The 14,759-nt window shown below is 48.1% G+C and overlaps 1 protein-coding gene across 6 annotated transcripts in view; it reads left to right on the top strand.

Annotated features, from left to right (window-relative positions):
• Positions 1 to 2,037: 2,037 nt before the first annotated feature.
• SEC16A (SEC16 homolog A, endoplasmic reticulum export factor) overlaps positions 2,038 to 14,759 on the top strand; it is a 39,284-nt gene continuing 26,562 nt past the window's right edge. For 5 of the 6 annotated variants that reach the window (XM_082208680.1, XM_082208678.1, XM_082208679.1 and 2 more), the window contains exons 1-4: positions 2,905 to 3,053; positions 7,463 to 11,175; positions 13,009 to 13,151; positions 13,760 to 13,848. In XM_082208680.1, the coding sequence (XP_082064806.1) occupies positions 7,537 to 11,175; positions 13,009 to 13,151; positions 13,760 to 13,848 (3,871 nt within the window). In that variant the 5' untranslated portion in view covers positions 2,905 to 3,053; positions 7,463 to 7,536. Of the gene's footprint in view, positions 2,143 to 2,904; positions 3,054 to 7,462; positions 11,176 to 13,008; positions 13,152 to 13,759; positions 13,849 to 14,759 lie in introns of those variants that run through there. The other variant, XM_082208677.1, reaches the window with a different exon arrangement.

Raw genomic sequence — 14,759 nt, 5'->3', positions numbered from 1 at the left:
ACGTGGTTTTGAAGCACGGATCCTCATGGATCGTCACACTTTTTGCATTGGGCCAGCCCAAACTCACTGTTTTTTGTGGTGCAGGCTGTGCCCCTGGACATGATGTATGATTTGACAGTGAGTTTGCGTGGCCCAATGCAAAAAGCATGAGGATCCGTGAGCATCCGACCTTCAAAACCACGTTTTGGGGCCATGGCGTTGCCAAATAACCATGGAGCTGAGTTTTCTGTGGTGCAGGCTGTGCCCCTGGCTATGATGTGTTATTTGACTGTGGGTTTGGGGTGGCCCAATGCAAAAAGCTTGAGGATCCATGCATCAAAACCACGTTTTTGGACCATGGTACGACAGGAAGCCATGGATCCGAGTTTTTTGTGGAGCAGGCTGTGCCCCCAGGTATGATATGTGATTTGATGGTGAGTTTGGGCTGGCCCAATGCAAAAAGCGTGAGGATCCATGAGGATCCGTGCTTCAAAACCACGTTTTTGGTCTACAGTACAGGAAGCTGTGGATCTGAGTTTTCTGTGGTGCAGGCTGTGCCCCTGGACATGATGTGTGATTTGACGGTGAGTTTGGGGTGGCGCAATGGAAAAATCATGAGGATCCATGAGGATCCGACCTTCAAAACCACATTTTTGGGCCATGGCGTTGCCAGATAACCGTGGAGCTGAGTTTTCTGTGGTGCAGGCTGTGCCCCTGGACATCTTGTGTGATTTGACAGTGAGTTTGGGGTGGCCCAATGCAAAAAGCGTGAGGATCCATGAGGACCCGCTGCTTCAAAACCACGTTTTTGGGCCATGTTGTGGCCAGGAAGCCATGGATGCTAGTATTTTGTGGTGCAGACTGTGACCCTGGCTATGACGTGTTATTTGACATTGGGTTTGTGGTGGCCCAATAGAAAAAGCGTGAGGATCAGTGAGGATCCGTGCTTCAAAACCACCTTTTTGTTCTACAGTACGACCAGGAAGCCGTGGATCTGAGTTTTCTGTGGTGCAGTCAGTGCCCCTGGACATGATGTGTGATTTGGCGGTGAGTTTGGGCTGGCCCAATGCGAAAAGCGTGAGAATCCATGCTTCAAAACTACGTTTTTGGGCCACGGTATGGCCAGGAACCTGTGGATGCGTGATTTTTGTGGTGGATGCTGTGCCCATGGCCATGATGTTTGATCTGACTTTGGCCTGATCTAGTGCAAAAATCATGAGGATCCATGAGGATCCATGTTTTTTAACCATGTTTTTGCGCCCCTGCATCCCCACAAAACAGTGGATGCGTTATTTTTTTGATGCTGTCTACAGAGTAAGACATAGTCTACAGTATTATGGTGGTTTTATTTAATTCGAATGAAAAAAATCATATGAATTCATGAGGATCCGTCTAGATCCGCCTTTTACCTTTTTCCATCAAGAACTATACAACTTTTAGAAGATATCTGAAGGCAGCCTTGTATAGGGAAGCTTTGCATGTCTAATGTTTTATTATGCTTTTATATTTGCTGGAAACAGCTCAGAGTGGTTGGGGCAACACAGTCAGATGGGCGGGGTACAAATAAATTATTATTATTATTATTATTATTATTATTATTATTCAGTGTGGGTGCAGATTTGGGTAGCAATTTAGCACAAATGGCTTGAGCCTCCACCCTGACCTTCAAAATATTTCCAGGCATCTTCTTCATGTAAATTAAATTTGGGTTGCAAAACTTTTGCGGAGAAGGGGAAATTATTTTAATTTAAAACTAAATAAAAAGAAAGTGTTTGTAATAAAGCGGGGAGGAGGGGGGAATGAGCGTCCTTCCCTCCGGGTCTCACAAGCTCAAGAAATGCGTGTAGGGCGAGGGAACTCTGTTCATGCTCAGAGGCACGGTGGCTCTTAGCCAGCCTACTCCACGCACTAAAGATTCCGAGCTGAAAAAATCGGGGAACGATTTCGGCTCTCCGCCTCCTCCCGCCGGAGAGTGCCGAACTTCCTTAAAGGTATCGCCGCGGCCTCTCCTTTAACTGACTCAGAGATTGGGGGCAGAGGACGGAAACGCCGAGCAACGAATTACTGACGGCGGACGAAACCGTAGAGCTAAGAAAATAAGGAGCAACATGCCCATCCTTCAGTTCCTGTTTCCTCCCACCGGAACACAAACACAGATGACAGGTAGGCTCTCCCAACTTCTATGGATTCTGACCGATTCTGACCCACCCAAGAAAGGGCACTTGTACGTTGTTAGCATACCTCTGTCTCGGGAGATCATGAAGGCGTGTGCTTTTGGGAGTTTAAGATAAGCTGTTGAGCTGTTGGAAGGTTACAGCGCCTTATGTGGCTGTAGAGACCGATATGGGAGAGAGAGATGTTTTGTTGCATCTGGGGCAGATGAAGGCACCCGGTTTCGCTGTTACAGGTGCACCATGGCAATTCTTCTCTCTGTGCTCCTCCTAGCAGTCATTCCTCCTCTGAGCACTGCTGTGGATCCAGGCACTGTGATCATCTGCAAGGGATTCACGCACGGCGAGGTTGATGTTGCCAACCTTCATGTCACGTTTGCAGACATCTTTGTAATGTACATAGCGATTCTCCCCTCCAAAGAATCCTGCGAACTGTAGTTCACCACACCTCAGAGCTACAGTTTTAGCACTTTTAAGCAAGCTGCAATTCCCATGATCCTTTGCGGGGTGGATTGGAAATATGATTTAAATGCAAGGCATTTCAGGCAGCCAAAGTTTCCAGTCCTCGTGGCTCTTAGGGAGCAAAAGCGGCGCGGAGTAAAAAAAGAAGGAAAGAAAAACATTCGCAAGTGAACTCGGAAGTGAAATCGTGCACGAGTCTATAGTCATCCCTTTTCGTAAGTCTACATGCATCTCTACCTTGTGTAGGAACGGCCAAAGCGGGGGGCGGGCGGCCGTGATGGCGTCACACGCATGGTTAGGGGCGTACGTGACACGTCTGCGCTGCCGGATGTTCCAAGATGGCGGCGGCATTTGCTGCTTTTGCTTCTGCCTGCCTGTCACCGAGGCACCGTTAAAGCCGGTTGGCGCTGCTTGTGGTACTGCTGAGCGGGTGGTAAGCAGGTGAGTCCCCCCGGGGGTGTCGGGGGCGTAGGAAGGGGAGGGCGGAGTAGGCCGGTGCGGGGATAAAGGTGGAGCCTCCAGGCTCAGCGGCAGTCTACCTGGCAGGCCCTTCCTTTCTCCCACCCTCTCTTCTGTCCGTCGCATGCTATTGTGGTGAAGGAGAAGGTTATAAGGATGAGGAGGCGGCGGTCGCGGGCGGGCTTTCTTCACGAGAAATAAATCAGCCTCTCAGGGCGAGGCTGTGGTTCCTCTTGCATGCACGCAGGAGGGGCACAAGTTCGGACACCACTCGTCCTAAGTTGAATACGCTGGCATTCTTGTTTAATTCAGCCCTTCTATTCATAACCACGAGGACCCGAAAATTATTCTAAGGGGAGGATGTAGTTTAGTGGTTAGAGCCTGTGATTTGCAGGGACAGGCTCCTATGGTGAGGCTGTGAGTCTGAGGCTCTGCAGTGCTGCTGCCACTCCATGTTGACAGCGCTGAGCTACATGAGTCAAGTGATGTGACTAGGTAGAAGGTAGATTGGGAAAGGCTTCAGATCACCAGGTAGAACAGTTGCTTTGCATGTAGAAGGTCACAGGTTAAATCCCTAGTGGCAATTCAAGGTAGGCCTGGGAAGGACCCACCTATTTCTGAAACCCCAAACTGTATTACAGCAAGTCGCTTCAGGACACCCATGAGTGTGAGAAGCTATATATAACTTAGAACAGGCTAACCAAAGTTAACTAAGTGGTTTGGGAAAGTTTAAAGGATTTTCACCTGAAGTCTAAAAGAATATAAACTTGGCCTGGCATGAACCTTATAGGAACACTGGGAACCGAGTCTAACCCTTGATCTTTCTAAGTAAGTATTGTCTGCACTGATTGGGAGCAGCAATTCTCCAGGGTTTCATGTTCAGAGGCCATTCCTAACCCTATGTGGAGATGCCAGGAACTGAACCTGGCATAAGGCAGGTGTTCTACCACTGAGCTGCAGGCACCCTCCCCCTTAATAGATAGCTGTGGACTCTGAAGAAGGATATCTGAACATAACTGTGAGACCTGATTTGCACCACTAAGGAAATTTTTGCACAGGAAATATATGGAAATGTCCTGCCAAACACTTGGTCGACTGCATCAGACCAACACAGCTACCTACCTGAAACTTGTGCAACTCATACTCTTTCCAGTGAGAGATGGCATCACCTGTTGGGTTTCTGCTCATCATACTACAGGAAAAAGAAACAGGTGCTGAGAAAAAGGGAGCCAATCCAGGAGTGCAGTGTAAAAACATCAGGACTGCTTTGTTGGTCTTTATCTTAATCCCACATTCTGAGTCACTCAAAACAATTATTGGCAGTGATAAAAAGGGTGTTTGCCTGTGAGTGTGGTTAAGAGTTGCGGGGGGGGGGGTGTTATAGAGTAGGGGATCTCCCTTGCAGACAGAAGGTAAGGTTGGGAGCAGCTCCTATTTGAAATCCTGGAGATTGGTCAGATGAGGTGAATAGACAGGTAGCATATTCAGTTTGCCTGGGAATTTCTAGCTGCCCTTTCTTTGAGCCAGGAAACATCCCAGCCTTTTACAACTTGTGGTTAATAACAGCCCTGATTTTGCTTAAAGGGAGATTTTTGGATGAGTTGGCCTGAAGCCAAGGCCTGAAAGTCCAAACGCTCATTTCTAAAATCTCACATTTCTCGACTTCATTCACTATCACAGCCCCACACAGCTAACCAAATGAATTTGTCCAATTAAAGGATATCTCCTGAATCTGATTTGACCTTTGCAACTATGATTTCCTTGCAGCTTGTTCACTGGGTTTAATTCAAGTATGACACTGAATGAAGTGTTTAACATGCGTTGTAAAGAATAAAATCTTCCTTCCTTCAAGAAAATAAGCAAGTCTTTGAAAGCTTTGTAAATATTGCTTTAAAACTTTGTGTGTTTTAAGGCAGAACGCACGCGCGCGCACACACACACATCAAAAAGCAAACAAACATGGATGTTGTGAACTCCATAAAGACGTGAAGATGTTGCTTTTAAAAGCAAAAACTAAATCTAGTGGCCTTTCCTGAAGGCATCTGTATCTGCATTGTACTTTATGCAACGGTACCTTACAAATAGGGTAGTATGTTCCATGAAATCCAGAGCCCACCCCCCACCCCCGATGGCGGCCCAGACTCTACCTGAAGGCATCCTCCCCTCCCCTCCCCTCAATTATTGGTTCCATCGTTCCAGCTTCTCTTGCTGTCAAGCAGCTTCTTCTGACATTGGACTGGATTTTCTCTCTTCCTAGAACTTAAACCCATTACTTCTAAGTAATTTAGTCCTGCCCTCTGTGACAGCAGGGAACAAGTCATTTCCCCCTTCTATATAATGGCTCTTTAGGGGTTTAAAGAGCACTGTAATTCTGTCTAACAGTCTTGTCTTCTGTTGAGTAAACATTCCAAGTTCCTCAAAACTTATTTTTCCATGCTGTTAACTATTTCTCTCATTTAGAAATCTTAAAGGAAGTGAGTGCCCAAAACAGGACCTGGAACTTCAGATCAAGCCTAAGTAGGGCAGAATAAAGTGGAGCTCATCATGTCCAGTGTAGATCAACTGCAGTCATAGAATCATAGAGGAAGGAGCCCTGAGGATCATAGTCGAACCCTCTGCAATGCAGGAATATACAGCTGTCCCATATGGGGATTGGACCTGCAACCTTTATGTTACCAGCACCATGCTCTAACTGACTGAGCTATCCAGGCCAGAATCCTTTCCATCTGCACTGCCACCAAGTCATGCTGTACGTGGGCATTTGATCCACATGTAGTCTCTCCTCCCCACTCAGAACTCTTGATTTGGCACTCTGAATGTCTCCCTTTTAATAAAAATTGAACTAGGTCATACTTAAACAAAATATCCCAGGGGAAGTTTGTATTGGAGAAGCTTATCAGAAAGGGTGATGTTATTCTGCCTTTCTTGGAAGATTGTTCAGAGTTGGAGAAATTCCAAGCTCATCTTCAGACACCCTGTGACTCCCATCAAGATCCACTGATCCCATTCTTTTTCATTTTAAAAATGGAGGGAATTTTGCCTTTCTCTTTGGTTGGAAGGGTTGCCTGTTTTGTTGTGTGCATACCTGTTTGAGGGTGGGGGAGTTCTAAGCAATATCCATTTTTTCTTCTCTGAAATAGGCATTTTGCAGTGATCACAACAACTTCTTAGCTTTCCAGAAAGACTGGGGCCTCCTTGCTTTGGGGTTCTAGGAACACGTACTAGTGCAGTGCATTACAGGATGAAAGATTTTGGTTCTGATCTAAAACCTCAGGGCAGCCATGAAAGTAAGCCTAGGAAAGCCCACTGTCATGTTTGCAAGCTTTCTAGGCTTCACATGCCAATATTAGTTGTTTGGTACAACACTGTGGCCTAAAATGAGAGGAAGAAAGCAAGGCTTTTCTAAAGTGGGGGAGCATTTTTGTTGTTCAAGCACAATTGAAGCAACCATGATCAGGGATGCTGTGTGTGTGGAGGTCATCCCTCAACATCTGGAGGGCCACTGTTTAGTTTGACCTCTTTTTCTGATTAATACACCCCACCAAGTTGCTTGCACAGAAACTTAGGGGTGACGAGGAGAGTGCCTGTTTACACATTTGCAGCAGGGCCTCCCTGATTTCAGGACATACCCCCTTGATTCCAGTGAGTTACCAAGCTAGGTGTAAACACTCACGGCAGAATTGCATTTCCAAAAGGCTGATGTTTAGCAGGGCTTTGCTTATTATGAGACCCTCTTCATTTTAAGAAGTTTCTGTCTTGATAGAGTAGTACTTGAAATTTTTTAGTGGGAGCACCTGGCTATAAGGCATGTGCTTCAATGGACTTCCTTTTCAATGCAGCCTTCTATGAATGGAGAGCTATGTTCAGATTCTCACAGTAAAAAATTAATTGGCAGCAAATGAAAAATGAGCTTAAATAATATATGCAAGTCAATGATGTGGACGACTTCCTGCTCTGTTTTTGTTTCTCTGTTTTGTTTCTCCAGAACTTGTTGATGTTAACAACTCTTCAAGCATGCTAAAATTGACATGATGAATTTTCTGTGCCTTCCTTCCCCTCCCCTTAATGTCTAATGTGGTAGAATAACCACATTTGTCACATTTTAAAATATTTACAAACATTCCAAAATAATAATAATTCGTGAGTAAACATTTGCCTTTTTAATTGTGATGAACAAGATGAACAAAAAATCATCTTGCATAGGAAATAACCCTGTATTGGACTTGTTCCTTGAATCCTTTGGATGACAGTATTTTAGTAAACACTCAAAAGAATCACACACACCCACCCTATCATAACGGTGACTTCTGGCAATGCTTAGTTCACACTTCTTATGAAGTAGGAAGCCTCTTTAACTCTTTGTCCTCTCTCTACCCCCCCCCCCTTTGCAGTGAGTGCATGAAGTGAAGCCAGTTCCACAGCATCTTCCAGTAATTCTCCTGAGCAACTCAGCTAGGAGTCTGTCATGCAGCCTCCACCACAAACCATCCCCACTGGGGCAGGCGGGCCCCCTCCACTGGCAACATCACAGAACATGTATTGGCGAAGCAATCCGTTCGGCAAGCGGGCCACCTTGCCAGTCTCTGCAGCCGCAGGCCCGGTGCAACCCGTGACAGACCCCTTTGCCTTTGGCAAGCAGGCCCCACAAGGCACCCAGTTTGCTGTCAGCAACAACCCCAGAGGCAATCCCCCTGTTGTGCAAGACTTTTCTCTAGCAGCGTTTCCTCCACATGCAGCAGACAGTCCTCATGGTTTGCTCTCATTTTCCCCAGCAGCGCCTGCCTCTCAACCTGGAGGAAACAGTGCATTTTCGAGTGTGGCAGCCCCCATGCCATTGTTTGCTCCACAAGTCACAAACAGTGCCGACACGCCTTTGAGCATTGAGCCTGGCAAACGTACCCATAGCCCTCTGGGGCAGCATCATTCCATGGGGATCGCTCTTGAAAATTCTGTCAGCGGGCACCAGGGGTTGGCTCCTATGCCAGACAGGCCTCTGAGCAGGCAGGAGGCTGGTGGGAATCCAAGCAACCCTGCTTCCATGTCAGCATCTTTGTCTTTCTTCTCTCCTGCCCAGCAAACTGTGCCTCAGTGGAAACCCTCCCAAGGGAGCTCAGGGCCACCTCAGGTCCAGGCTTATTCTTCCTACCCAGAGCCACCATCCCAAAACACCCACTATGCTGTAACTCAGTCTGCTTCTGGTGTTTCCCAGCCAGGTCCCCACATGGAGCCCCATCAGAATTCTCCGCAGCAGCCTCTTGTTCACAATGCTGCTCAGGCCCCATTGACGTATGGCGATGTCTCCAGCATGACTTCCAGCCAGAGCTCTGGTCACCATCACACTGCTTGGCAAAACACAGGAGCAGGGTGCCCTTGGCCCGGCCACCTCCCTCAAGAACACTTTTACCTGCAACCTCTTGAAACAACTTACACTCTTGGCAATCCCACTGCTCAAGAAAACGACTCCTCAGCTGAACCTCAAGGTGCATCTGAAGCGGCCAGCAGACAGTGTCCGACCAATACTGATTCAGGTACAGTTTCCATGTTTTTCAAAGGAGATGAGGCTGAGAATGAGGAAATCCTTTCATCAGAAGGAGCCGAGCAGGCCAGCAGCAGCGCTGACACTTTTCAACAGACGATGGGCCACACATACTACCAGCCCCTCCACTCTCAGCAGATCCCGGCAGCGTCTTTCTCTCCTATGCAGGCAAGCACAGCTGAGGGCCTGGAAGCTCAGCATCCCTTCAGAGCCACTTGTGAGCCACCTGATGCCCAGGCTGGCAAAAGTGCAGCCTTCCTCACTGAAGACAAAGCCAGCCTTGCCGATGCTCGAGGGCCTGTCAGCACGCAGTACGAAAACATTGAGAACCTGGAGTGCGTTCCAAACCAGGAAGTCCTGCCGAGCGAGCCTACAAACCAGAGTCGTTTGTCTCCCGGGGTGGCCCCAGATCCGACCAGGTACACCTCACTTCTAGGCCCATCACTGCCGAAGTCTAGCACCACCAGCCGTCTGGAAAGAGGGCCAAACCTTGAAGCGCCTGATCTGTTGCCTCACCCCATCCGGTCCGACAGTGTCTCCTCCAACTACAGCAGCCTGAGTCAGTGGAGTCTCCCCAGCGCATCTCAGCCACAGGAGCTGGGCACATTTATCCAGCAGGAGAGCGGGAAGCTCCCAGAGGAGGAGGCATCATCGTCTTCCTCCATGGGCTTCTTCAAGCAGATTGATTCCTCCCCTTTGGGAGGGGATGGTAGCAGGCAGAGCCCTGGCAAGAGTTACCACCACAGTGGCCCTCTTTCCCATGCACCCACCCCAAGCCCCCCCAAGCCCATGGGGGTCTTTCAGACGAGCGCCAACAGTTCATTCGAGCCTGTCAGGTCGCATGGGTTGGGGGTCAAGCCCCCTGAGGCCGACCAAGCGAAGATGGTGGCCGAGCTGAGAGAGAGCCTTTCAAGTGCCAAGAAGAGCCAGGCCACCCCAGTCGCCTCACCGGGGAACCTGGAGCAGCCTCCCGATAATCTGGAGACCCTTTTCGTGCCCCGGGACTACCCCTTGCCTCTCACATTGGGGAGTGGTGCTGCAGGGGCTCTGCAACCCAGCGGTGGGTCCTTGGTGGAAAACGTGCAGTCGGTCCCTGAGAAGAAACTGCCAGGCAGGGCCCAGGGAAACAGGAAAAAATGTGAGAGCCCAGCCACTACGCTCTGGGCCCAAAGTGAGGTGCCAAATTTTGGGGGGAATGTGCTGTTGGCCCCGGCTGCTCCAGCAGTGCAGGTGCCGACCAAGCAGGCAGCCCAAGTGCTCCAGCCACCCGAGGAAGGTTTGCCTGGCCAGCAGTCCCTCTCACCAGGGTCCATCCCCCACCCACCATCCCTGGCTGGGAATGTGTCTTCCGAAAACTTGGAAAACCCTCCCAAGCTGGGGGAAGAAGAGGCTCTTCGCTCCCAGGCGAGTTCGGGTTACGCAAGCCTCCTCTCCTCCCCACCTACGGAGGCTCTGCAGAACCAGCCCGTCCTGATTGCCCAGCCGAATCAAAGCTACAGCTTGGCTCAGCCAGTTAATTTCTCCCTCACTGATCAGCTGAGCAAGAGTGAAAGCAGCCACTTGGCAAAAGATCCCGGGGGTGGCAATAAGCCTCTGCTGGGCTTCCACACCAGCAGAAACTCTCATAGTGAAACCATGCCTCTGGGGCAACCCAGACCTACAGGTCAGGCATCTGTTTCTGCTGCTGCTCTGTCAAATTCTAATTTTTTACAAAATCCCCTCGGCACTTCTGAAATGGCCTCGAATAAATCTTCCCCCTCTCTGATGCACCCAGCCTCCGAAGGCACCTTCAACTTAGCTTCCGAAAGCCAAAAAGCTAGTGTTTCAGAAGGGCTTCCTTCAGACTTGTCTGGCAAGTCTAGGGCTAATGCTTCCAGTGTGACCTCTACCCCTCTGACCTTTGCTACGGGCCCTGTGAACAGCAGTCCCAAGAACTCAGGCAGTCAGGAGCTTCCCAGAGTGCTAGATTTCACGGTAGCAAAGTCCCTGGAGCAAAGCAGCACCACCAGCTGCACCCAGGTGCATAACCAGTCACTCTCCAGTGGGCTGGTGTTTGGTCACCCTGGCCGAGGGGAGAATGAGGTTCAGGATCCACGACATTTCTATCAGCAGGTCACAAAAGATGTGCAGCCTCCGGGTGGCACTCCCCCCCTGCAGCAGCAGCAGGCAGCATCCTCAGGGCAGCCCCATGCTCCGTCCAACCCCCAGGTGCATCCTGGAAGCAGCTCTGCCCAGCAGCCCCCAGGCCAGAGGACTTATGAGGCTGATGGGGGTTTGGTAACCTACGCTCAGGCGTCCATGGAGAGCAAGCCAGTGTCGTCGAGCCAACCTCAGAGTGCTCCGGCTGCCACCAGCCAGACTAATGCAGTGACAGTGGCTGGTCAGCCAGCCGGGATCCCCTCTCAGCATGAGCCGCAGCACCCGCCGCCTTCTCAGACCCCCTGCCAGACCACCTTCATCCAGCCACAGAACCCTTACTACTACTATGGGCACCCCTACAACAGTTATCCTTCGTACCAGACGCCATACCCTCCAGTGGACCCCAGGACTGCTCACCTTTATTACCAGGTGGGCTCACAGGTTGTTTTTCCTCTGTGCCGTTCTGTGGTTGGCTGTAGGTGGGGTGGTGAGGTGGTAGGGAGGGTGGGTGTGTTAGCGGAAGCCCAGGGGGAAAAGCAGTGGCTGGCTTAGTGAAAAGGGGTGGGGGGTGTTGCTTCCACATTGAAAATCTTCCTTTCCCCTTCTCTCAGTTTCTCTCTTCTGAACAGCTGATGGACAGATGTCAGCTGAGAATCACAGAATTGTAGAATTGGAAGGGACCCCCCCCCAAGTATCATCTAGTCCAACCCCCCTGCAATGCAGGAATCACAGCTAAATAATTTAGTTATTCATTTATTCATTCATTGAATTAAACTTCTTACTTGCCTTTTTATCATCAGATCCCATGGTGGGTTATTTACAAGCATTAAACAAGAAAAATATCAAAACAATTAAAAGCAGTTCCTTATATAGAAACATAGAATTCTACAGTTGGAAGGGACCCCAAGGCTCATCTAGTCCACCCCCCTGCAATGCAGGAATCACAGCTGAAGAATCCCTGATGGATGGACATAAAACCTGTTTTAAAAACTCCAATGAAGGAAAAAGTTCTGAGAAAGTTCATTCCATATTCTTAACAGCTCTCACCATCAGAAAATTCTTTCTAATATTTAATCATAACCTCCTGACTTGCAATTTGAAATCATTAATTAGGATCCTCCCCTCCGGAGCGGCAGAAAACAACCTTGCTCCATCTCTCATGTGACTGCCCTTTGAAGATTGGCTCCCACGTTGAAGATGGAACAAGCTTAGAGTCATAGTATTGTAGAGTTGGAAGGGACCCTGTGGACCATCTGGTTCAACCTCCTGCATTGCAGAGGAATCTCAACTAAAGCATCTATGCCAGATGGCCACCCAACCTCTGCTTAAACACCTGCAAGGAAGGAGAGTCCACCGCCTCCTGGGGGAGTCCGTTCCCCTGTCAAACAGCTCTTGCTGTCAGAAAGTTCTTCCTGATATTTAGTTGGAATCTCCTTTCTTGTAACTTGAATCCATTGGTTTGGGTCCTCCCCTCCAGAACAGAAGAAAAAAAAGCTTGCTCAATCTTCCATGTGATGTTCCTTCAGATATTTGAAGATGCCTTGGTTTTTGCTGCTCCAGAGGGGGTTGGATGAAATCCCAACTGCAGACTAAGATTCCCCTCTCCTGATGCTTTGAACTAGAACTCTATCCTTGACCAGTTTCTGGTGTTAGTTGCTGGGAGCTCTAATGCCAGCATATCTGGAGTGCGGTGGCATGTGGGAAGGTCTAGCTTTGCCTATCATTTGAATGTGGCCAGAGGACTTGGCTGGTTTATGCCGCTCTTTGACTAGAGCCTTCTGTTTTTGTCTTTTTTACTTTTGGCTATGCTTGCACAACTACCAGTTTCTGGAAACCACAGGAGGGGAGAGTTGCTGTTGTGCTCGGGTCCTGCTTGGGAGCATTTTCCCATTGGGACCTCTTTTTCCCCACCATGAGGACAGGAAGCTGGACTGGTTGGGCCTCTTTTAGCCTGACCTGTCAGCCTTGCTGTTACGTTCTTAATTAAAAAGACATTCAGGGTGAAGGGATTTAGAAACTTCAAAAACCAGCAAAGTGGAGGAACATGTGGGTTCCCCCAAACATGTGATACCACATGGCAATTGTTGAAAGAAATGATGGCCTAAACTCCCCATTTCTCCTGATGTCTGAGCCTTTATTCTTTCCTAAGCTTCTCTAGTTAGCAGTTGGCAAAAGGTCAGCTGGGAGAGGAAGGGGATCTAGATGTGGTGGACTTCGGCTCTTGAGCTTTCTGTTGAGTAATATATAACCTCTTGCCTCTAGGAGCATCCATACAGCCGATACGATCCTGCCTCCCAGCACTATGACACCACGGCACCCAGTAGGAACACTAGGAGCTATCATCAGGGGGAGCCAGAACGCCCCAGCTCCCGAGCAAGCCACACCTCTGATAAACCCTCCTCCAGGTGTGCAGCCCTTGAAAGCGGTGTGTGTGTGTGTGTGTATGTGTGCACCCCCTTCTGAAAGACACTTTAGCCAACCCTTACCCCATCCAGAAGTTTCATGTTCATTTTTAAAAATAAAAATACTTCTATATTGCTTTTCATAAATAAATAAAATCAGAGCAGTTTACGACAATTGTGCATCAAACCATAAGACAAGCACCATATAAAAAAAGTAAACGTAAATCTGCTAACTATTGTGGAAAGATGTATTCTTAATTGCCTGTGTAAGCCTGATGGAATACGAGCATTTAAAAGTTGACATAGAAGGCATCTGCCTGAACCTTTATTTGCAGAATAAATTTATGGCTGCTGCAGTATGAAACTACAAAGGCCTGTTGTGTCCTGGCTTTACCAAGCAATCTGGTGCTTGTGAAGTGGTTCTAAAGCATCAGGAAGAACAAAGTAAATGGGAAGCCATCAGTTAAATTTTAGCAAGAAACAACCAGTTAAGAGCTTCAAGTTGTGTGATATCACACTCTGCAGTTCAGTTGTGAGCTGATGGGCGTGGATCTCTTTGATGATTGATGTTTAAAACAAATAAAACAACCCCCTCTTCCTTCCTCTTGCAGGCAGGGATATCCTGAAGATTACTACAACACCAAAGGCGGATGGAATGATTACTATTCGGACTATTATGTAAATCCCTATGATTATGGAGGTAGGGAATATCAGTGGGTTGCTGTTTTTTTTGTTTTTTTTTTGTCCTTCAGTAAAACACATTTTATAACCATTGCTTCATCTTATAGTTAACCTAAATCTAGCATTATATTCTCCCTTTTCCACTGAGGACCCTTATAACGTTTGCAGAGTTTCAAAGATGGAGGCAAGCAGCAGGTTTATAGGGACGATTTTGTACTGGAGAAGAGCATGGTTGAATAGGAATATTGGAAGATGCATCACATTGAGTCAGACCATTGTTCCATGTAGCTCAGTCATGTCTGCACTGACTGGCAGCGGCTCTCCAGGTTTTCAGGCAGGGAGTTTTTGCCAGCCCTACCTGGAGATGCCCCTAGAGATTGAACCTGGGACCTCCTGCATGCGAACAGATGCTCAGCCACTGAGCTTTGTGGCCTTTCCTTTAAAAATAAAGTAAAATCTTAGACACATCATGGTTGTGAATAAATACCTTGGGCAAGAATCTTGTGTGGGTGGTTACAAACCAGATACAGGTGTACCTTAGAGGAAATGGATTTTGTAGATCCATTTCAATCAGGGTTTAGGCCCAGTTTTGGCACAGAAACTACTTTGGTTGCCCTGTCACTCATTGTGCTCATGAAGCTAGTAAGGGAGCTACTGATGCTAATTTCAAGCTACCAAGTGAAGTTCTTCTTTGAACCTTTTATACTTCACTGACCTGGAAAAGTGTTTTTAAGATTTGTGAATAATTAATTTGTAAATCTACAGTGGCAGTTTTCTCATTCATGATAAAAGCTAATCCCTAGGTGTGGAATTGTATGTCAGTAATGAAATTGGCAACTTACAAGTTTGAGGAGGAAAAAACCAAGCAGCATTGGTTGTAAGAAAATGGATTTGTATGTTTTGGAATGATGCATAGCAATGCCCCCATTT

This window comes from Podarcis vaucheri, assembly GCF_965113315.1.
Source record: "Podarcis vaucheri genome assembly, chromosome: Z".
Taxonomy (NCBI): domain Eukaryota; kingdom Metazoa; phylum Chordata; class Lepidosauria; order Squamata; family Lacertidae; genus Podarcis; species Podarcis vaucheri.
This window is presented reverse-complemented; position numbering and strand designations above follow the sequence as displayed.